Below are 24,623 nucleotides of genomic sequence, written 5' to 3'. Positions count from 1 at the left end.
CTGTTAAACTAAAGAAACCATATACAAATTTAAAGTCAGATGCTTTTACTCATTTTATACCTTGATTCTTGAATGGCCAGATTTTCTGAAAATACCCAGTTAATGATTAGATTATGCTACTTCAGTCACCACGTGTTCGAAGGCTGATCACAGAAAACTAGAAGCAATGTAACTAGTTTCAAAATATAATTAAATGGAGGAGGAAGTGTTTGGCTTTTTTCCCTCCAGACCACAAATTGGTAGGTAAAGTAAAAGTTAGATTTGAAAATTGGGCCTGGGTGTGGTGGCTTACACCTCTCAGCACGTTGGGAGGCCAAGGTGAGTGGATCTGTTGAGTCCCAGAGTTTAAGACCAGCCTGGGCAACATGGCAAAATGCCATTTTTACTAAAAATACAAAAATGTAGCTGAATGTGGTGGCGCATGCCTGTAGTCCTAGCTACCCAGGAGGCTGAGGTGGGAGGATCATCTAAGCCCAGGAAGTTGAGGCTGCAGTGAGCCATGATAATGCCACTGTATGCCATCCTGGGCAATGGAAATGAGAGACCCCCGTCTCAAAAAAAAAAAAAAAAAAAAAAAAGGTTGTGGGGGGGATACCAAAATGATTACTTTCTTTGCGTTTGTGTTTTCATGCTGAACTAAATTTATTTTAGAATGTGAGGAAAGTTTTTAGTTGAGTACATCCTTTAGCTATACTAAATATAGCTCTTGTCTTTATTAAAATGTTATATGTGCTCTTTTAATGGTCCTAGGCACACAGTATATGATAAAGAATTCTGAAAATAGCATGTAATAACATGAAATTTTATTACATGTGATAAAACTGAAACATTTTTGATTATATTTAAGAATAAGTATTACCAGTTATACTATTGCCAAATAGTACCTTTCTTAAAGATGAACATTTTTTTGTTTAGTTTAAGGATCGGTAAAGTATAGCCTGCATGCCAAATCCAGCCACCCCAGTTTTTATTGAAAGACAGCCATACTTATTATCTGTGGCTGTCTTTGTACTATAACAGCAGAGATGAGTAGTTGGGACAGACTAGCCTCCAAAGCATAAACTATTTATGATTTGGCCCTTTACAGTAAAAGTCTGCTCATCCCAGGTTTTGCTTATCAGTTTATATACTGGCATTTGTTCCTAATCCTATACTCTATTTAGTTTTTATTTTTTAATTTTTAATTTTTTTTGAGACAGAGTCTTGCTCTGTCACCCAGGCTGGAGTGCAGTGGCACGATCTCGACTCACTGCAACCTCCACCTCCCGGGTTCAAGCAATTCTCCAGCCTCAGCCTCCCAAGTAGCTGGGACTATAGGCGCGTGCCACCACGCCCTCCTAATTTTTGTATTTTTAGTAGAGACAGGGTTTCACCATTTTGGCCAGGTTGGTCTTGAACTCCGGACCTCAGGTGATCCACCCATCTCAGCATCCCAAAGTGCTGGGATTACAGGCCTGAGCCACCACACCCAGCCTACTCTTATTTATTTTTAAATTTTATTTTTCATTTTGAAATAATTTGACCTTATAAAAAGTTTGCAAAAATAGCACAAATAATTTATGTGTACGTTGCACCCAGCTTCCGTAAGTGTTAATGTTTTACATTTACATAATCATATTATCAAAACCAAGAAATTAACATTGATCACTGATGAATATACAGAGTTTATTTAAGTTTCTCCAGTTGTCCACTAATACCCTTTTGTCCAGGATTCAGTCCAGGATCCCAGTTGCATTGAGTTGTCATGCTGCTGCTGCTGCTGCTGCTGCTGCTGCTGCTGCTTTTTTTTTTAAATAGAGATAGGATCTTGTTCTGTTGTCCAGGCCGGAGGGCAGTGGCACAATGATAAGTCACTATAACCTTGAACTCCTGGACTTAATGCAATCCTCCTGCCTCAGCCTCCCAAGTAGCTAGGACATAGGCATGGGCCACCACCACACCTGGCTAACTTTTTAAAGTTTTGTAGGTAATTTTTAAATTTTTTGTGGAGACAGGGTCTCTCACTATGTTCCCTAAGCAGCCATGCTTCTTTAGTTTCCTCTAATCTGGGCCAGATCCTCAGTCTTTATCTTTCTGGCCCTGATGAGTTTGAAAAACCAGTGGTTATTTTGTAGAATGTTTGGATTTGTTTATCATTTCTCGTGATTAAACTCAAGTGATACATTTTTTGCAAGAATACCACAGAAGTGATGATGTGCCCTTTTCAGTGCATCATATCAGGTGGCATGTGATGTTACTGTTGTTTTATTACTGGAAAGGAGGTGTCCTGTGATTAGTTAAGATGGTGTTCACCTGTTTCTCCACTATAAAGTTACTATTTTCCCATTTTTCATTAATATGCATTTTGTGGGGAGATACTTTGTGACTCTGCAAATATCCTCTTCCTCATCATACTTTTGCTCACTGAGTTTAGCATTTATTGATGATTCTTTTTTTGTCTGAATCAGTTGTTACTGTGGTGTTGGCCAAATGGTGATTTTTTAAAAAAAATTATCATTTCTTTTACATTTATTAATTGGAATTCAACTGTAAGGAAGAACTTTCCCTCCTCTACCCCATTTCTTTATTTGTTTACTTTTTTTTATTATTTATTTATTTTTTTTGAGACGGAGTCTCACTCTGTCACCCAGGCTGGAGTGCAGTGGCGCGATCTCGGCTCACTGCAAGCTCCGCCTCCTGGGTTCATGCCATTCTCCTGCCTCAGCCTCTCGAGTAGCTGGGACTACAGGTGCTCACCAACATGCCCAGTAATTTTTTTGTATTTTTAGTAGAGACAGGGTTTTGCCATGTTGGCCAGGACGGTCTCGATCTCCTGACCTCGTGATCCACCCGCCTCGGCCTCCCAAAGTGCTAGGATTACAGGCCTGAGCCACTGCACCCGGCCCATTATTTATTTATTTATCTATCTAATTTGAGACAGAGTCTCCCTCTGTCGCCCAGGCTGGAGTGCAGTGGCATGATCTCAGCTCACTGCAACCTCTGCTTCTGGGTTCAAGTGATTCTCGTGCCTCAGACTTCTGAGTAGCTGTAATTACAGGCGCCCACCACCACGCTTGGCTAAGTTTTGTATTTTTAGTAGAGACAGGGTTTCACCATGTTGGCCAGGCTGGTCTTGAACTCCTGACCTCAAGTGATCTCCCTGCCTTAGCCTCCCAAAGTGCTAGGATTACAGTTGTCAGCCACCACGCCTGGCCTTATTTTTTATTCTATTTATTTCTTTTTCTCTTATGTTATTTACATCATTATAGTCTCATGGATATTTGTTTTATTCTCCAGTTTATAACCCATTTCTCTTATTATGTTGCTCAAATTGTCTTAGGCTTAAATCCTCTTAAAACTTGGAAATAACCAATTATAATAGAATGTATGACAGAATGACTAAAGTAGAATGGTAGAATTTTGTGACTTTGTTAATAAAAATATACAACAAATATAATAATGTTTGAATAAAACCTCTGTAGACCTACTCTGAAGAAGATTAGGGCTAATTTTAAGACTTTAAAATGCAGACAGAATCCTTAGTTTTCTGAGTCCCCTTACCCATTTCTTACACTCCCCGTAAACCCCTCTTTGTGCCTCTGTTCTCTCTGCCAGAACAGACTGTGTAAGCGTTCTTTAAGCATTAGGTCCATGATTGCAATACTGTAAAATGTCATAGTGCCTCCTGACCAACTTGATGCCAGTGATTTGTTTACTTATATTTGAGTTTGCAGATGTTTACAAAGTATAAGCAGTTAAATTCTGATTGTTTCTCTTGGGCTGTATGAAAAATCTTTGCAGTTTGTTGAAGGTGAAATTGTGATTAAGTTATTTTGTAAATCAAATTTTTTTTTTACAGTCACACATATTTTCCTTTATGGTAAATGTGTTTCCTTGATTTGTACATTGCTCTTTTTTTTTTTGTTTTTCAATTTCTGTGTTAATTACAATTAACTTTAGAGAAGCTTGCAATTTATAACATGTATTGGGGAATCTAGGACAGGCAAATCTTGAGTCCTCAAAGGGGAGTCTTTAAACCACAGATTTACCAAATACAATGCAATATGAAAGAGACTGTCCCCAGAGACCTTGGTCCTCACTCCTGTCCTGCAGAGTCTAGGCCTGCTCACTTTTGCTGCTGGGAGTTGTCCTGGATCAGGAAGTGAATAGTCTCTTTGAGAGCCACATTTTTAAAGAGTTTGGGATTATTGGTACAGTTTTTTAGCGTGGATTTTTTTTTTTTTTTTTTGAGAGACAGGATCTCCCTCTGTTGCCCAGGCTGGATTGCAGTCATGTGATCTTGACCCACTGCAGCCTTGACTTCGCAGCCTCAAGTGTTCCTCCCACCTCAGCCTCCCAAATAGCTAGGACTACAGGCATGCCCCACCACACCCTGCTAATTTTTGTATTTTTGGTAGAGCAGGGTTTTGCCATGTTGCCCAGGCTGGTCTTGAACTCCTGACCTCGAACAGTCTGCCTGCCCCAACTTCCCAGAGTGCTGAGGTAACAGGCATGAGCCACTATGCCCGGCCAGCATGGATAATTGAGAATTGATCATTTATTTTGACTGATTATTTTTAGGAATACATACTGGTCCATTTAATGTTTTTTTCCTTAGAAGATTTTGCTAATTGTCAGATTTGTGTGCTAAAGATTTCTAGCTGCTACTGTTTTCTTTCTTTAGTAATTACTTCAAGTTTATCCTGCAAGGTATTTCAAAAATCTCCTAGGTATTTTTTTTTAACTCATTTTAAACCAGCTTAAGGGTAAGAGCACCAGATTTATTTGGGGTAGAGAAGGGAGTTTATTTTTGTTTAATAAATAGTGAGGTGAAAATGGACCTGTATCGAAAGTTCCTATTCTGTGACCGTTGAACAATAGATGATAGGTATAAGCTGCTTTTCATTGATTTGAGCTACCATATTCCTTTAGGGTTTAATCTGAGCTAATAGTACGTGAATTGAAATGTATAATTTTACTTGCAAATAGTTGAAGGCCCCCTTCAGGTGGGTAAGACAGTTTGTAGCAGGCCCCATTTTTCAAGGAGGCTGCTGGTAAACTGGTTTTGTCTATAGGAGAATACAGGGCCATGGTTGGCAAATTCAAATCCTTGTGTCCCTCCCTGCCTTATTTTGTCCCAAGAAAACCTGCAAATCTGGATTGTGTGATAATCTCTTATCTTAAATGTTGGGACTAATTGATATTTTCATGGAAATAAATATACACATACACACAGTCACATCATTCAGACTTGTGTGTGCATACATGTTATGTACATTTTAAAAATAAACTATTTTAGGATAGGTTTTTTTTTTTTTTTTTTTTTTTGAGACAGGATCTGGCTCTGTCACCCGGGTTGGAATGCAGTGGCATGATTTTGGCTTATTGCAGCCTCCGCCTCCTGGGCTCAAGCCATTCTCCTACCTCAGCCTCTCAAGTAGCTGGGACTACAGGCATGCACCACCATGCCCAGCTAATTATTTTTTTGTGGAGACTGGGTTTTGACAGGTTGCCCAGGCTAGTCTTGATCTCCTGAGCTCAAGATCTGCCCATCTTGGTCTCTCAAAGTTCTGGAATTACAGGCGTGAACCCAGCCTATGGTTTTAGATTGACAAAATTTCAAACATCATACTGAGAGTTCCCATGTACCCCATGTCTAGTTTCCAATATTATTAAAATCTAATGTTAGTATGGTACATGTGTTACAATTAATGAATGGTGATACTAAAGTCATCCATAGGTTATTCACATTTCCTTAGTTTTTCATAATGTCCTTTTTCTGTTCTAAGATCCCATCCAGGATTCCACATTATATTTAGTCACTCTTTCTCATTAGATTCCTCTTGACTGTGACCGTTTCTCAGACTTTTCCTTGTTTTTGATGATAAATACACATTTTAAACCAGCTACCTATATGGACAAGACTTGGCCCATGGGCTTTAAGTTTGCAAGCTGTGGACTAATTCCATACTAGGTATGATATCCTTAGTTCATTTTGAGTCATTCTGTGTACCTTGAGAACTGTATAACGGGATCAAAATTGTAGGATTAATTTGATAAGCAAACCACAGAAAGTAGAAACAGGTTTTCCCAGTACTTGTTAGTTTAATATTAAAAATTATGTTGCTCACTGTAATTATAGATAAAAGGAATCAACTGATTCCAGTACTGTCTTTTGTGACTACCAATAGACCTCTATTAGAATATGCTTAGTTTAACACATTAATCTTTATATAGATAGTGAGCTGGTTAGAGGAATGTTAATGGCGATTGGCGTACGGGGACTGGTAGGTGGTTTGGATTCTGATAGGAGAAAACACTGCACACAGCAGGCCAGAGTGGGAATACCTGTATTCTCTATGGTAACAGTCAGGTGAATGGAGAAACTGGAGAGATATTTTGACGGTTGTCTTTAAACTCAATGGAGGGCTTGTGTAGCAGAGATTGTAAACTGGCAGCTGCTGGTGGTGTAATGGATTAAATCAGCAGTGCTTATAGAAAAGAATTTGAGTGTTTTTAGATAGGCAGATAGTCTCCTGTCTTCCCTGTTATCTTGGCTTCCCTTGTTTACGTAGCTTATCTACCTCTCATGGAGATATGAGTTTGAGGTGCTTGTAAGGTCTGCCCAGGAGCAGATGTGTACTTGGATACTATTTCTGATCAGGCTTGTAATAGTACTTGCTTGTGGAAAAAAATGGTGATGGATTTCTTAGTGAAAATATGGAGTCTTCCCTTTAATCTATGATGGCCATATAATTTATTGTCTGAACAGGGACGTTTTTGAGTGAAATTAATAGTTAGGCTTAGCCAATAGGCTTAAACTGGCACTATCATAGGCAAACTGGTATATATCGTTACAATTATATCATTTTAAGGCTCTTTAATGTGGTTTTTCCTGTTTTCACATTGAAATAATTTACATATTTAGCTCTTGAATGTTTTAAAAAATGACTGAAGATAGTTTTTCCTGAAAGACTTAGTTTTTAAAACTCATAGGAAACTATGAAGTAAAAGTGCTGATTTAATAGTTGATTTTTGTTGTTGTTGTTGGAGACAGAGTCTCACTCTGTCACCCAGGCTGGAGTGCAGTGGTGCGATCTTGGCTCACTGCAACCTCTGCCTCCTGGGTTCAAGTGATTCTCCTGCCTCAGTCCCCCCAAGTAGCTGAGACTACAGGCACCCACCACCAAGCCTGGCTAATTTTTATATTTTTCGTAGAGCTGGGGTTTCACCAGGTAGGCTAGGCTGGTCCCGAACTCCTGACCTCAAGTGATCCGCCCATCTCAGCCTCCCAAATTGCTGGGATTATAGGTGTGAGCCACCACACCCAGCCAATAGTTGATTTTTAATTTTAAAAACAATTTTAAAAACTTATTTTAGAGACAGAGTCTCACTCTGCCACCCAGCCTGTAGTGCAGTAGTGTGTTGATAGCTCACCACAGCCTCAACTTCCTGGGCTCAAGCAGTCCTCCTGCCTCAGCCTTCTAAGTAGCTGGGACTGTAGGCGCACAAGTAGTTGATTAGTAGTTGATTTTATTCCTATTTGTGTTTCATTCGTTCTTTGTTGTTTTCTGATGCATAATTGTTTTAATATATAACTTGAAAAGAAAACATGTCTACTTTCTAGAGTAGTACTTTAATACAACTTCAGTTTTAAGTGAATTTAAAATTTAATTGTAAAACCATAAAATTTACCATTATAATCCTTTTTAAGTATATACAGTTTAGTAGTGTTAAGTATGTCCACACTGTTGTTGTGAAACAGCTTTCTAGAACTTTTTCATCTTGTGAAGTTGGAACTTTATACCCGTTAAATAACAACAGCTCTTTTTTTCTCTCCCTCTAGTCCCTGGCAGCCACCAATTCTACTTTGTTTCTGTGAATGTCTATTTAAGATGCCTCATAAGTGGAACCACTGAGTTTTTTTTTTTTTTTTTTTTTGTGGTGACAGGCTTATTTCAGTTATCATAATGTTTTGAAAGTTCATCCATGTTGTAGCATGTGATAGGATTTCCTTTTAAAAGCTGAATAATATCCTGTTGTATGTATGTATCACATTTTGTTGGACATTTGGGTAGCTTCTACCACTTGGCAATTGTGAATGATGCTGCTTTGAACATGGGTTTGCAAGTATCTCTTTAAGACCCTGGTTTCAATTCTTTCGAATATATACCAGAAGTGCAATTGCTGAATCATATGGTAGTTCTTTTAATGTTTTGAGGAATCTCCATATTGTTTTCCAAAAGTGGTTGTTCCATTTTACAATCCCACCAACAGTGCACATGGGTTCCAGTTTCTACACATACTTGCAACACTTGTAATTTTTTTTTTCTTGATAGTAGCCATCCTAATCAGCATTAGTTAATCTCTTGTTGTAGTTTGGTTTGGATTTCTCTGATGATTAATGGTGTTAAACATCTTTTCATTTGCTTGTTGGCCATTTATATATCATGTTTGGAGAAATGTCATTTCACGTCCTTTGCCCATTTTTTAATTAGGCTATTTAATTTTTTTTTGGTTGAGTTGTAGGAGTTATTTATATATTCTGGATATTATCCTCTTATCAGATATATGATTTGCAAATATTTTCTCTCATTCTGTAGGTTGTCTGTTGATTGTGTCCTTTGATACACAAAGTTTTAAAGTTTGATGTGCTGTTTGTTTATTTTTGCTTTTGTTGCCTGTGTTTTTTTGGCATCATATCTAAGCAATAATCACCAAGTCCATGAAGCTTTTCCCTTATGTTTCCTTCTAGGAGTTTTATCGTTTTAGGTCTTTAATTCAGTTTGAGTTAATTTTTGTATATAATGTAAGATAAGGGTTCAACTTCATTCTTTTGCATGTGGATATCCACTTTTCCCAGCACCACTTGTTGAAGAGACTATTTTTTTTCCCTCTAAGTGGTCTTAGCACCTGTGTAAGATAATTTGGCAATATATATGAGGGTTTATTTCTGGGTTCCATTTTGTTTCATTGGTCTTTTTTGTCGTTATGCCCATACCCATACTGTTTTAAATACTTCAGCTTTGTTATATGCTTTGAAATTGTGAAGTGTGAATCCTTCAACTTTGTTCTTTTTCCAAACTGTTTTGGCTGTCTGGGCTTGCCTCAGATTCCATGTGAATATTTAGGGACAAACTTTTTAATTCTTTTTTTGTTTTGTTTTGTTTTTAAGACAGGGTTTTGCTCTGTTACCCAGGCTGGAGTGCAGTGGCACAAACATGGATGGCTCGCTGAAGCCTTGACCTATTGGGCTCAAGCTTTCTGCCTGCCTCAGTCTCCTGCATAGCTGAGACCATTGACACATTCCACCATGCCTGGCTAATGTTTTGATTTTTTTTGTAGAGACAGGTCTCACTGTGTTGCCAGGGCTGTTCCAGAACTCCTGGGCTCAAGTGATCCTCCCGCCTTGGCCTCCAGCGATCCTCCCGCCTTTGCTTCCCAAAGTGCTGGGATTACAGACATGAGCCACTATGCCCAGCCAATTTTTTTATTTGTTAAAGAAGAAAAGCCATTGGGATTTTGATAGGGATTGTGTTGAATGCTTTGGATAGGGTAGACCTCTTAGCAATATTCGGTCTTTCAATTCATGAACCCAAGATACTTTTCTTATCTGTGTCATCTTTAAATTTCTTTCAGCAGTGTTTTTTACTTTTCAGTGTATAAGTCTTAGGTTTTATTCCTAAGTAGTTTATTTTTTTTTTGACGCTACTGTTAAGTGGGGCTTGTTTTCTTTTTTCTTTCTTCTCCTCTCCACTTCGCTCTCTCTCCCTTCCTGTCCTCTTTCCCCCTTTGCTCTTCTCTCTCCCCTCTCCCCTCCCCTTCTCTCCTCTTGTCTCTTTCTGTGAGACAGAGTCTTGATCTGTAGCCAAGGCTGGAGTGCAGTGGCACAATCATGGCTCACTGCAGCCTCCGCCTCCTGGGCTCACGCCATCCTCCCACTTCAGCCTCCCTGCTGGGACTACACGTGAGTGCCACCATGGCTGGCTAATTTTTTTATTTTTTGTAGAGATGGGGTCTTGCCATGTTGCCTAGGCTGATTTCAAACTTCTGGGCTCAGGTGATCCTCCCTCTTGGGCCTTCCAAAGTGTTGGGATTACAGGTGTGGGCTACCACGCCCAGCCTGGATTGTTTTTTTAATTTCCTTTTTTTGTTGATGTAATGTGCTTTTAATGAAGCCCCTTTGTTTTTCATCTGGCCTATGAATAGTTATTTAAACATGACATTTACTAGCTGAAATAAATGCTGTTTCATACTGCAGCCTTGAGGATGCATTATATTGCTTTTCTCCAAAGTTATCTTGGGCAGTTCTTAGGCTATAGATACAGATACTGCATAAACACGAATTGGTAATGTGCATCAGCAAGTACAGAAGCTCGTCAAAAGGATGACAACAGCTTTTCTAGGTTTATTTTTTCATTTTACTGAGGAAACTATTTAAAGTTTTTTATTTAGCCAGAGATTGGGCTTTCCAGTCAAGTGAGAGGAGAAACCATGGAAATTTGATGTATATTGATTTGAGAATCATTATTGGTTAATGTATTCCAAACTTTTTAAGGGGGGAAATGGTTTGGAAAATCAAATTGAAATGAAATCTGTTTGCATTGGGAGTTTGAAGGTTTCAGCCTTAGGCGAGTACGGTAGGAACTGAGAGTAAAATACCTCTCTCTAGGTCAAATGATCTCCAATTATTAGATTCATTTTGAAGAGAAAAGACACTGCCCTAATTTAAAAAGCTGAAGTGACTTGTGTGACCATTTTCTTTAAGATGTGATTAAGTACAGAAGGCAATCATGGTTATCTAGATGACTTGATTTAATCTTCTTGATGTTCATGTTTGGACAGTAAGAGAAGATGTAGATGTCACGCCCTTTCTAAGTTGTTTTGTCATAAGAAAAAATTAACTTATTTAAATAGCAGCTTTCTCTTGGACAAGGTGGTTGATAGTGCTGCATATTAATGCAGTACTATCTCAGCAAATGAATGTTTATTTCATGTGAAGCACTTTGAATTCTAAACTCTGAATTTTACTTTTTGTGTAACAATGTTGGTAGTTAAGTCTGATAGGTCTTTCATGCAAAGGCAAGATGTGTTCATTTTATTTCATTTAATTAATTAATTAATTTATTTTTGAGACAGAGTCTCGCTCTGTTGCCCAGGCTGGAGTGCAGTGGCGCGATCTCGGCTCGCTGCTACCTCTGCCTCCTGGGTCCTGGTTCAAGCAGTTCATCCTCAACCTCCCGAGTAGCTGGGATTACAGGCACGTGCACCATGCCCAGCTAATTTTTGTATTTTTAATAGAGACGGGGTTTCTCTATGTTGGCCAGGCTAGTCTTGAACTCCTGACCTCGTGATCCACCCGCCTTGGCCTCTCAAAGTGCTGGGATTACAGGCATGAGCCACCATGCCTGACCAATGTGTTCATTTTATAGTTGTGATTAGAAATACATAGGTGGCTTTAAAAAATTATTTTCCCAACGCTTTGGGAGGCCACGGTGGGTGGATCACCTGAGGTTGGGAGTTCGAGACTAGCCTGACCAATATGGTGAAAACCCGTCTCTACTAAAAATATGAAAATTAGCCAGGCTATGGTGGCCCTCACCTGTAATCCCAGCTACTCAGGAGGCAGAGGCGGAGGTTGCAGTGAGCCGACATCGTGCTACTGCAACCCCAGCTTGGGCGTCAGAGGGAGACCCTGTTAAAAAAAAAAAAGTTTTTTTAAGGATCCAAAAGTGTGATGTTTATCTTTATAAAAAGTGAAGTTATATTTAAGCATTAAAAAATTGGAATTGGGCATGGTAGTACACACCTGTAATCCTAGCCGCTCAGGAGGCTGAGACAGGAAGATTGAGCCCGGGATTTTTGAGACTAGCCTGGGCAACATAGCAAGACCTCATCTCAAAAACACAAAAAAATTGGGACACTTGTCAGGTATGGTAGTGCGTGCCTATAATCCCCAGCTACTAGGGAGGCTGAGGCAGGAGGATCACTTCAGCCCAGGAGTTCTGGGCTGTAGTGTACTTTGTACTTGTGAATAACCACTGCTCTCCAGCCTGGGTGACATAGCAAGACCCCATTTCTTTAAAAAACAGTATTATTATTTTAAAGCTCAGTTCTATTACCTTATTCTTTTGTCACAACACTATGTAACATGTTATGTCAATTAGATAACTTTATCTTAGCTGAAAATAATAATAATGAAAACCAAGCAATCAGAATGATTGTTTAAAATGCTAATTTTATAAATTCTCCAATATTTAGAAGCCGCTGGAGTTCTGGAGTGGGTGGAAGTGGTGGAGGATCCTCTGGTAGGTCGTCAGCTGGAGCTCGAGATTCCCGCCGGCAGACTCGAGTTATTCGGACAGGACGGGATCGAGGGTCTGGGCTTTTGGGCAGTCAGCCCCAGCCAGTTATTCCAGCATCTGTCATTCCAGAGGAGCTGATTTCACAGGTATGGATCTCGTAGAACACTTAATGTCAGACAACAGGACAAGGTGAGGTTTTACTGAATATGGTGGGTTGTAGTCATGACTCATATCATGAATTCTGAAACAACTGTTTTCCTATTTTGATCCTAGAAAGCTTTTTTTTTTTTCTTTGAGAGGGAGTCTCACTCTGCTGCCCAGGCTGGAGTGCAGTGGCATGATCTCAGCTCACTGCAACCTCCGTCCCCTGAGTTCAAGCAATTCTCATGCCTCAGCCTCCTGAGTAGCTGGAATTAATGGGTGTGCGCCACCACACCCAGCTAATTTTTGTATTTTTAGTGGAGACGGGGTTTCGCCATGTTAGCCAGGCTGGTCTTGAACTACTGACCTCAGGTGATCCGCCCACCTTGGCCTCCCGAAGTGCTGGGATTACAGGCTTGAGCCACCACACCCTGTCCTAGAAAGCTGATTTTGATAAAGAATTTAATCAAAAGAAAATTACCATAGCACTTCTTTTTATTTTTTATTTCAGGCCCAAGTTGTTTTACAAGGCAAATCCAGAAGTGTCATTATTCGAGAACTTCAGAGAACAAATCTTGATGTGAACCTTGCTGTAAATAATTTACTTAGCCGGGATGATGAAGATGGAGATGATGGGGATGATACAGCCAGCGAATCTTATTTGCCTGGAGGTTGGTGGATCACCGTCATGTTTTTCTCATTTCTGGAGTGCTCTTTCGACTGGGGAATGGAATTTAAAGCACAATAGACTTTTCTGAATATTCTTTTCAAGGTGGTAGATATTTTTCACTGTAGAGTTGCTTGATTTTATTGTAAAGTTTCTTTTATTTTTTTCTTTTCTTTTTTGAGACGGAGCCTTGCTTTGTTACCCAGGCCGGAGTGCAGTGGCATGATCTCGGCTCACTGTAAGCTCTGCCTCCTGTGTTCACGCCATTCTCCTGCCTCAGCTTCCCGAGTAGCTGGGACTACAGGCGCCCGCCACCACGCCTGGCTAATTTTTTGTATTTTAGTAGAGACGGGGTTTCACCATGTTAGCCAGGATGGTCTAGATATCCTGACCTTGTGATCCGCCTGCCTCGGCCTCCCAAAGTGCTGGGATTACAGGTGTGAGCCACCCTGTCCGGCCACAAGTGTTGTATCTTAACGAGTGATCTTTCTTGTGATTATGTAGTAAGTAGCTCAGGCGACATTTATGCATTTGATGTTCTTTAAAATCTTTGTTAATAATGTAGGTTGTTGTGTTTTTCCTCAGGCGATGTCATTCCCTAGTTTTTAAATGTATGTGAATTTTTAGAGCTCTTTCAGCAGTCTACAGTTGCTCTTTGTGTGTATGCTGCAGTGATGTTTGTTTCTGTTTATAGAGGATCTTATGTCTCTCCTTGATGCCGACATTCATTCTGCCCACCCAAGTGTCATTATTGATGCGGATGCCATGTTTTCTGAAGACATTAGCTATTTTGGTTACCCTTCTTTTCGTCGTTCATCACTTTCCAGGCTAGGCTCATCTCGAGGTAATTTTGCATTTATTTATATATTTATTTTGGTCACAGGCTAGCTGTATGGAAAGATAGTGGTAGAATCTACTGACCGTATTTGAACTTCTAATATTACAGTTATTATTAGTTTTTTATGAATGCATTAGCATTAAAATTAATTATTTTTTATTTTGAAGAGCCACAATAGTATTTTAGAGTTGATCTTATTTACATTGTGGAATTGATGTCAAGGACTATGACTTCACCTAAATGTATTTTTAATTAGGAATATGGATTCTGAACTAAAAGCAGAATTCTACTTTACAGTGACATGCAGCATTCAGAAAACAAGTCTTAGTTTATTTGGTTAAAATAAGTGATCTGTTTATTTTAAATCCTGGTTAGATAAAATAATGAAATGTGAAAAAACTTACTAGAATGGATTTAGGACCAATATTAAATGAATAGAAATGTTTAGTTTATTAGAATGCCTTTTTTTTTTTTTTTTTTTTTTTTTTTGGAGATGAAGTCTCACTCTGTTGCCCAGGCTGGAATGCAGTAGTACGATCTCGGCTCACTGCAGCCTCCACCTCCTGGGTTCAAGAGATTCTCCTGCCTCAGCCTCCTGAGTAGCTGAAATTACAGGTGCCTGCCACCATGTCCAGTTAATTTTTGTATTTTTAGTAGAGACGGGGTTTCACCATGTTAGCCAGGCTGGTCTTGAACTCCTGACCTCAGGTGATCCGCCTGTCTCAGCCTCCCAAAGTTTTGTGATTACAGGCATGAGTCACTGAGCCCAGCCTAAAATGCTATTTTCAAAAGTTTGAGGCCGGGTGCAGTGGCTCACACCTGTAATCCCAGTACTTTGGGAGGCCAAGGTGGGTGGATCACGAGGTCAGGAGATTGAGACCATTCTGGCTAACACAGTGAAACCCCATCTCTGCTAAAAAAAAATACAAAAACAATTAGCCAAGCATGGTGGCAGGCGCCTGTAGTCCCAGCTGCTCGGGAGGCTGAGGCAGGAGAATGGCATGAACCCGGGAGGAAGAGCTTGCAGTGAGCTGAGGTGGTACCACTGCACTCCAGCCTGGGAGACAAAGCGAGACTCCGTCTCAAAAAAAAAAAAAAAAAAAGTTTGAAATCCTTAAAAGTTAACAGTACATGGTAGAGGTTAGAAAGATTTTGAAATAATTAATCCTGCCTTTCTCTGTATATGTTTGTGTATAGCTTGTTTACATTATAATTGTCAATATTTTTACTTTCCAGAATGTAAAACTACTTGATTCAGATAACAGAAATTGGCTGTATTTACTGATCTTTAAACTGGACAGTGTGCCATGTTATATTAAGAGCTTGCTGCATATACTTTTAGTACTTAGGAATAAAGTTTTAAAATAACAGATCTGTGGTGATCTTTTAATATGTTGAATGCACTATGTAATAGCGTTATGAATTTAAAAATAAATGCATACTTTACTGCCTTAAATGTGTCAAGTAATATATTTTCAAATATTCCATATCTAACATAAATAACTCCTTTAAATGTCTCTTCCCATGTGCTCCCCCCTGCCCACCCCACCCCCCTTTTTTTTTGAGATGGAGTTTCGCTCTTGTTGCTCAGGCTGGAGTGCAATGGTGTGATCTTGGGTCACTGCAATCTCTGCCTTCCCGGTTCAAGTGATTCTCCTGCCTCAGTCTCCCAAGTAGCTGAGATTACAGGCATTCGCCACCACACCAGGCTAATTTTGTATTTTTAGTAGAGACAGGGTTTCACCATCTTGGTCAGGCTGGTCTTGAACTCCTGACCTCAAGTGACCCACCCACCTCGGCCTCCCAAAGTGCTGGGCTTACAGGTGTCAGCCACCATACCTGGCCAAATGTCTCTTTTCCTATGTTCATCCTATGTAGGCATTACTTTTAGTTCGAACCATATGGAATAGCTAATACTTGACCACTTTTGACCTATATATGGTAGTTTTGTATAGTTCAGTTTAATTATTGTTTCTAATCCTTATTTATCCTAGTCTTAGAGAGTTTATTTGGATTATGTTGTTTAAAAAGTAATGTATGAGCAACTTCAGAAAAACTGGCTTTAATAGTTTGTAGGCCAATAGCCATGGGAAGCATTTTGGTAAGGAAATCATTTTATAAAGATTATTTTTTAAAAAAGCCTGTCTGGTTCCTCAGTAAAATTTAAGACTTATTCATAAAAATTCATCCTATAAAAATTACTCTAAACAAGGGCTTGGATTTTTAAAAACTTTATAATTAGCTTATATTAATGGATTCATAGTTTACCCTTTTTAGGGTTTTTTCTATGTGTGCATTTTTCGAGTTTGCTTATATGCGTAACATGTCGAAGTTCTAAATTTATGTGCTTTTTAAACCCACCAGTAGACAAACGAGGAGTGTATATTTTCTGATATGTAAATTGAATTTATAGTAAGCATTTCTAATGAAAGCCAACAATTTAAAATTCTTTAAAAAAGAACCAAATATACTTCAGAATAAAGCAGTTCCACTCTAAAACCATGTAGTTGAAATATACAAAAGTCTGCCTCTAATTTTTTAAAATACTAATTATAATTTTTATACATTCACTTGAAAGGGTTGATGTTTTGAATGTTGCATGTCAGCCTTATTAGATATACATTTACATAAATTTTTATGAGTAGATAAACTGCTGTTAGTTGCATCCTGAAGGGTCTTTACTAGAGAGTGGCTTACTTTTATCCCACTGGTGTGACCCAATTGCATACCAGTTCTCCTTCTTCCCTTAGAGAGAGACTCTGAGCTGTTGCGTGAACGTGAATCCGTTTTACGTTTACGTGAACGAAGGTGGCTTGATGGAGCCTCATTTGATAATGAAAGGGGTTCTACCAGCAAGGAAGGAGAGCCAAACTTGGATAAGAAGAATACACCTGTTCAAAGTCCAGTATCTCTAGGAGAAGATTTGCAGTGGTGGCCTGATAAGGTATTTGGAAAAAATTCACACCGCTTCCATTTAAATGGATCCCTGACGACCCCTCCCTCTAAGGTTTCCATTTTATTTATTCTGGTTTTTGTACTATCACTCAAGGAAAAACACAAATATATAAAACAATATTTTTGTTTTGTTTTAAAATATAAATAGAATATATCTTTATTCGGCACTCCATGAGTCATCTCAGTGAGATGTATTCAGTGGTGCAACGTATCTTACTACTTGATAAAGTAAATCAGAGAAATTAGGATGGTAGTTCTAGATAACACATCAGCATGCTATTCCAGTACTTCTTTTCTGGTAATAATTACTCCAATAAGTGGTGTTACATTCCTTGGTAGAAATTTGTTTTGTCAAATTTCTAAAGTCAGGTGGACACCAGTTTCTGCAGGGCATGTTTTTGGTCATTGATACGGCATGTATATCATGACAAGATTAGGGATCTGTGTTCCTTTGATGAGTTAACTATGCCATTTAATGGCAGTGAGTTCTGACAGATTCTTTGCGGTGAATGCTATGGGAGACAAAGCTGACTGAACAGGAATGGGCTAGGGGAGTTATGCTCTGTATCCTGAGGAATAGTGCAATGACTGGATTCTAGAAAGCATCTAGGATTTGGTAATTGATTTGAATCTTTAAAAATCCATCACTGCCATTAAGTGAAACAGAGTTGATGTATCCTGTTGATGGTATGTATGTAATTGATAGTTCATCTTCAGAGGCTCCTATTGGAACCCATGTTTTTCGCTTGTTTTTTACTGCTTGTTTTTTACTGTTTTTTACTTGTTTTTTACTTGTTTTTTTTACTGTTTTACTTGTTTTTTACTGTTTCTTCTTATTTCCAGAACCATTTGGGTAGGAAATTTTCTAAAGCAGAAATAAACTAAAAGAAGATGGGAACTTTGGGGCCCTACTAGCAGATAAAGAGAGCCTGATATGGATTTCTTTTCTTTCTTTGATTTAGAACTTGAATCCGGGATATTGAAGGGGAATATTATTTAACTTTCCAAATTTACGTTTCCATAGTTACTGTGAGTCTTGTTGTAGTTCATTTATTTTCCTCTGCATTCAGCTCATGTGGCAAGCTTGAATGCAAGAAGGAACATGAATTTTAATCAGTCTCTTTGGAGGCAAAAGGTTATTCTGTTTTCTTTGGCAACTGCCAAACTTTCCCTGAATTGCATTCTTTTACTTATTTCCCTAAAACTAGAAATGTCCCAAGTTCTACTTTTACTTCATATGGTAGGGACTGATTTAAACCATTGGGCTTTTACTTTTTTTTTCTTTTTGTACATCAATTACCGTTTCCTATTTCTCTTGTCTGGATCATGTTAGAGTTGTGTCTATTTCATATTTGCAGGAAGTAAAAGAGACTCTTGAATTATGTTTTAATAGGGCCATCACGTATTATTAATCTAGGTTTGTCATGCATTATTTTTGATTAATGAAAGTATTTCTGAATAGTGCAAGTTTAGCAAGCCTAGCCATTATACCCTCTGTTAGATTTAGCTAGCCGTTGTTGGCCTGGCTAAAAATATGATAGATATGTTTTTAAGTATACCTTGTTTTTAGAGACAGTTGTAAGTGCATCATGAAATCTTGGCACTGTATAGACTTTTAGTGCATTATTCCTTGGTTTGTTTAGCCACCGAGTGAATGGAAGAAGAGCGGTATGTGAAACAAAGTATATCCTACCTATATTCTTTTTTCCATTAAATACCAAATTTAAAATAGCAACATCGAAAAAACACTTTTTACTAGCACATGATGGAAATCTAGAAATTCATACTTGAATTCTGGGAAAGAAAACAGCTTAAGCCTTTAATTAAACTGTTAAGCATTATCATAGTGATCAGTAAATACCATTAGGTGCTTGTTTGCAGGGCTGAATGCTACAAGAGAATGTAGAGAGCTATTAAAGGGAAAGAAGACCTTGTTTTTATGTAACTTTAGGAAAACAAAGTATTATACAGGGGCGCAGGATAAATACCATGTGAAGAAACTGGTAATATGTGAGACTTATATTGGTTTCTCAAAATTAGTTAGGGGTAGTGATTCCTGAGGAGCAGAAGGTTTTGGGGGAAGGCTTGATAGGGAATAGAGAGGTAGGTGGAGAATGCAGGGAGATAGGGTGTCAGGATGCACTTGGTATTTACCATTGGTGAGAAGAGGTACCAGCACCAGATGAGAGTGGTCTGCCAAGAGTAGGGGCTTGTCTAATGAGGGGTCCATTAGGAATTCCTAACTCAAGACAGTTTGAATGTCATGCTAAGGCTAACACTGGAAAACCAGAGCAATTGCAGAGCATGCATCTATCATTTTATCTCCTCCGTGCCACAGACATTGCTGCTAATTGCCTAGTACCTTGCTACTTATGGGGGCTATATTAATCACAAGATCGGATATTGAGCCTGTCTTATGAAACTTGTGAGGTTTAGTGCAGGAGACAGGTGGTGATTAGTCATCCAAAGTAATATTCTTAAAATGTGACTTTCCTTATAATCTTGATTGGGGTTTGCTTTTTTAAAAAAATCTTGGTAACTTGCATTATTTTGACTGAAAGTGTTATTTCTACGTTCTTGACATACCAGGCTGCTAAAGGATAGTCTCAATTTTGTACACAATAGTAAACTTGGAATTGGCTTGCCTCTGATCCATTCATTTTTATGGAGAAGGAAACTTCATGTCTTTGCTTATTTCAAATGTCTTGTAAATGGCAGATGTAGCAATGAAGTTTTTTTTTTATACGGGAAGGAGTAGCTTTTTTAGGAGTGGGGGCAATCAAAATATGCATCCTAGTTTAATTTCAGAAATGACCTAATACAATACTCTTAAATATTAAGTATGGTTGTTAGTGTCCATAGTAATTTTCATTTTGTCTTTTGTTAGGGTACGAGCTTAATTCTGTTGGTAAAGGAACTGGATTAGTACCTACTTTCCCAGCATCCATTTAGAGGAACAACCAGTTCTTTAAAATTTTACCTTTTTTTTTTGTTTTTTGTGATGGAGTTTCGCTCTTGTTGCCCAGGTTGGAGTATAGTGGTGTGATCTCGGCTCATTGCAACCTCTGCCTCCTGTGTTCAAGCAATTCTCCTGCCTCAGCCTCCTGAGTAGCTGGGATTACAGGCACCTGCCACCACATCCAGCTAATTTTTTATATTTTTAGTAGAGATGGGTTTCACCATGTTGGCCAGGCTGGTCTTGAACTCCTGACCTCAGGTGATCCACCCTCCTCGGCCTCCCAAAGTGCTGAGATTACAGGCGTGACCACCGTGCCTGGCAGTTTTACCCTTTTGTAAGCCAATAAAATTATTTTAATGATAGGATGTTCTCTTTTCTTTAAGGTTTTGTGGTAATAGTATTGAATTGAAAATATTTGAGGTGACTGTAAAATACACATATTTCCCAAAATTATTCTTGAATTAAATGTCAAAACTAATATAAAAGCATAATTGAAAATTATAGGCATCTTGAAAGTTCCATAAAGACAGAAGTAAGGGTCATTCAGTCATTATTACTTTAGAAACCTTGATTAAATATGTGCCATGTGTTAGGCCTTTTGTTAGATGTTAGGGTGAGAGATTTTATAGGAAGAAGAAAAATAATGTTAATCTATTTGAATAAGTACCATAATAGGTTTCCATACATACATACGTAATAGCTACACAATAGCACAGGAGGCATTGGGAAATCACAGGAGGCTGCACAGAATAATTACAAAGAGTGTGGACTCTGAAGTCAAACTGCTGGATTTCCAATCCTAATCCTACCACTGTCTAGTTGTGTGATCTTGATCAAGTTCTTTAACTTCTCTCTGCCTTGGTTTTCTCATATAGATAGATATAGTAATACTTTTTACATTATGAGTTTGTTATGAGAATTAAATAAGTTAGTTTATGTAAAGTGCAAAGAGCAAGGAGAAGCATGGTCCTGTCCCAGGAAGGGAGAACAGGCAGTTCCTGCAGGTCATGGGAGGGTGAGAGAGCCCAGTTGGGTATTTCCAAGTACGTTTATGTGGCACTTGTGTGTTATGTGCCAGGTTCTCTGTTAGTAGTAAATTGGACACAGACCAAAAAGATACAGATCATGCATGCCCCCTTTATCTGACTAGACTAGAATGAATTCAAGTTATGAAAACATTTTATTATAGTAATAATTTAGTGTAATAGGAAATTAAGGGCAGCCTATATGTACCAAAGTGAGAAGGGGAGGGAGTGCCTAAGTCTGTGCTCTAAGTTCAAGGTTATGATGTTCACAGTCAAACTAGCCAAGTTGATACTGGTTTCTGAAGGTTTTTACCCCAAAACATCAACTTTCTTATTATGCTATCCCTACTCCCTAAAATCTATCCTTTCTTGCTTCCCCTCCCTCTCTTCCTTCCTCTCTCCTCCCATACTCCCCGCCGACTCCTTTTTCCCGCTCCCTTTACTCACCCTTCTCTAGCCATTCTTTCCATCCTTCCGTCCATCCACCTTTCCATCTAACCATCTGTGCACCTACTGTTTTTTACTGTTTTTCTGGCTTGTATGACTGCTCGTTACATTTTGTATTTCTGGAATAGCTTTGATAATTCATTTACTTTGGTGAGAAGAGGTAATCTTTTAATTAGGTGGTTCTATAACATGGCTCCATTTTCTCTTCTCAGTCATTTTTGCAATTTATTTTTTCTAGATTAGAAATTTCATAATATGTTGCTGAATGTCTGCATGTAAATTGTAATTATATATGTGTTTATACCAACCTACTTCCAACAAGAATCTAAACCAAACACATTTTACAAGGCCTAAGCCAGACAAAGACGCCAGAGGAAAAGAAAACCATAGGCTAATAATATCTTTGAACATTGATGCAGAAATCCTCCAAAAAAAATTCAGGAAACTGAATTCAACACATATCAAAAAGATATACATCACGACCAGGTGGAATTTATTCCTGGCATATGAGGCTGACTTTATATATACATATTAATCAATGTGATAGATCATGTTAGCAGTATGAAACCTGAAAATCACATGAACACCTTGATTGATGCAGAAAAAGCATTTGAAGAAGTTGAGCATTCTTTCTTGATAAAAACTCTTTAACAGTTTAGCTGTGGAAGGAAAGCTCCTGCATATAATAGAAGCCATATATGAAAAAACCCATAGCTAACAATCAACAGGGAGCAACTCAGAGCTTTTCCAATAATATTTAATGCAAGGCAGGGATGCCTACTCTTGCCAATTCCATTCAGCATAGTACTGGAAGCACTAATGAACATCAAACAAGAAAAATAAATAAAAGACATCCAGATTGGAAAGGAAGAAGTACAATTATCTGTATTTGCAGATGACATGATCTTATATGTAGAACCCCCTCCAAAATTTCACAAGAAAACCTGTTAGAACTAATAAATTCATTAAAGTTGCAGGCTACGAGGTCAACATACAAAAATCAGTAGTATTCCTATACACAAATAACAGCCTAGCTGGAAAAGAAATTAAGAAAATAATCTTGGCTAGGTGCTGTGGCTCATGCTTATAATCTCAGCACTTTGGGAGGCTGAGGCGAGAGGATCTCTTGAGTCTAGGGAGCTTCATGGATGGGAAGAATTAGTATTTTTAAACTTATACTGCTCAAAGTAATGTACAGATTTATACATAATCTCTATCAGAATTCCAGTGGCATTCTTCACAGAAATAAAAAGGCAATCCTAAAATTTGTAAAGAACCATAAAATACCCCAAATAGTGAAAGCAATAATGGGAAAATTGGAAGCACCATACTTCTTGGTTTAAAATAGTATTACAAAGCTATAAGCAATCAAAACCATATGGTGCTGGCGTAAAAACAGAAACATAGACCAATGGAACAGAATAGAGAGCCCAGAAATAAATCCAAACATATATTATTAACTAATTTTTGACAAGGGCACCAGTGGGGAAAAGATAGTTTCTTCAATAAGTGGTACTGGGAAAACTGGATTTTCACATGTAAAATTGGATTCCTATCTTAGACAATACATAAAGATCGACTCAAAATAGACAAAAGACCTAAATGTGAAATATGAAACCTTAAAAACTATAAGAAAATATAAGGAAAGCTCCTTGACATTGCTCATGGCAGTGATTTTTTTTGGATTTCACACCAAAAACTCAAACTTCAAAAGGAAGAATAAGTAAATGGAGCTACATGAAACAAAAAGCCTTTGTGTATAGTAAAGAAAACAGTCAACAAAATAAAAAGGCACTCTATAGACTGTGAAAAAATATTTGCAAACCATGCATGTCATAAGGAGTTAACATTCAAAATTTATAAAGAACACTTGAAGTCAGTAGCAGAAAAATAACCTGATTAAAAACCGGGTAAGGACCTTATAAGACGTTTCTTCAAAGAAGACATAAAAATGGCTAACAGATATTTGAAAAGGTGCTTAACGTCAGTAATTGTCAGGGAAATGCAAATTAAAACCACTGTGAGATACCATCTCACACCCATTAGGATGGTTGTTATCAAAAAGACGAGATAGCACATGTTGACAGTGATGCAGAGAAAAGAGAACCCTTGTATGCTGTTGGGAACTAGATTGGTATAGCTATTATGGAAAGCAGTATGGAAGTTCCTAAAGAAGTTAAAAATAGAGCCACCATAGGACCCAGCAATCCCTATTATGTACGTACCCAGAGGAGATGAAATCATGCATATCTGCACTTGGGCCAGGCGCGGTGGCTCACGCCTGTAATCCTAGCACTTTGGGAGGCCAAGGCTGGTGGATCACCTGAAGTCAGGAGTTCGAGACCAATCTGGCCAAAGTGGTGAAACCCCGTCTCTACTAAAAATACAAAAACTAGCTGGGCATGGTGGCACATGCCTGTAATCCCAGCTACTTGGGAGGCTGAGGCACAAGAATCACTTGAACTTGGGGGACGGTGGTTGCAGTGTGCCAAGATGACACCACTACACTACAGCCTGGGCGACAGAGCAAGACTCTTGTCTCAAAAAACTAACTAAATAAATAAATTTTATTGTGTATGTTTGAAGTTTACAACAGGTTATAGGATACATGTATTTATATTGTTACTATAATAGATTAACACATCTATCATCTCACAGTTACTATTTTGTGACAAGAGCAGCTAAAATCTACTTAACAAAAATCCATAATATGATACCATTTTATTAACTGTAATCCTCATGACATAACAATTGCAGCTCTAGATTTGCATCCTGCATGTCTGCTGTGTATCCTATAACCCCATTTTCCCTCCCTCACACCCCCACACTGCTTGTCAGCCCATGGTAACCACTGCTTTATTCTCTACCTTTGTATATTTGACCTTTAAAAAAAAAAGACTTCACATATAAGTGAGATCACACAATATGTTTTTTCCCTGTGTCTATCTTATTTCTCTTAGCATAATGTCCTCTAGGTCTATCCATGTTGTGGCAAATGGCAAGATCTCCTTTTTTAAGCTGAATAATTATCCTTTTTTTCTGTTGTGTCTGTGTGTGTGTGTTTTCTTTATCCATTTGTCCATGAAGGACACTTAAGCTTTTTCCATATAATACCTATTATAAATACTACCACAATGAATATGAGAGTGCAGATACTTTTTATTTATTTAATTTATTTAATTTATTTATTTATTTTATTTTTTTTGGTGAGAGGGAGTTTTGCTCTGTTGCCCAGGCTGGAGTGCAGTGGCACGATCTCGGCTCCTTGCAAGCTCTGCCTCCTGGGTTCATGCCATTCTCCTGCTTC

The 24,623-nt window shown here is 38.3% G+C and overlaps 1 protein-coding gene across 10 annotated transcripts in view; it reads left to right on the top strand.

Annotated features, from left to right (window-relative positions):
- The window catches only part of UBR5 (ubiquitin protein ligase E3 component n-recognin 5), a 159,573-nt gene that overhangs the window by 53,399 nt on the left and 81,551 nt on the right, over positions 1-24,623 (top strand). For 7 of the 10 annotated variants that reach the window (XM_034966443.3, XM_008975199.5, XM_034966440.3 and 4 more), the window contains exons 6-9: positions 12,241-12,430; positions 12,937-13,096; positions 13,787-13,936; positions 16,663-16,874. In XM_034966443.3, coding sequence (XP_034822334.1) covers positions 12,241-12,430; positions 12,937-13,096; positions 13,787-13,936; positions 16,663-16,874 — 712 coding nt within the window. The remainder of the gene's footprint in view (positions 1-12,240; positions 12,431-12,936; positions 13,097-13,786; positions 13,937-16,662; positions 16,875-24,623) is intronic. The other 3 variants (XM_034966445.3, XM_034966444.3, XM_055116813.2) reach the window with 1 other exon arrangement.

The sequence above is a fragment of the Pan paniscus genome, chromosome 7 (genome assembly GCF_029289425.2).
Source record: "Pan paniscus chromosome 7, NHGRI_mPanPan1-v2.0_pri, whole genome shotgun sequence".
Taxonomy (NCBI): Eukaryota; Metazoa; Chordata; class Mammalia; order Primates; family Hominidae; genus Pan; species Pan paniscus.
Note: the sequence above shows the minus strand (reverse complement) of the source record. Positions and strands in the feature narration are given on the sequence as shown.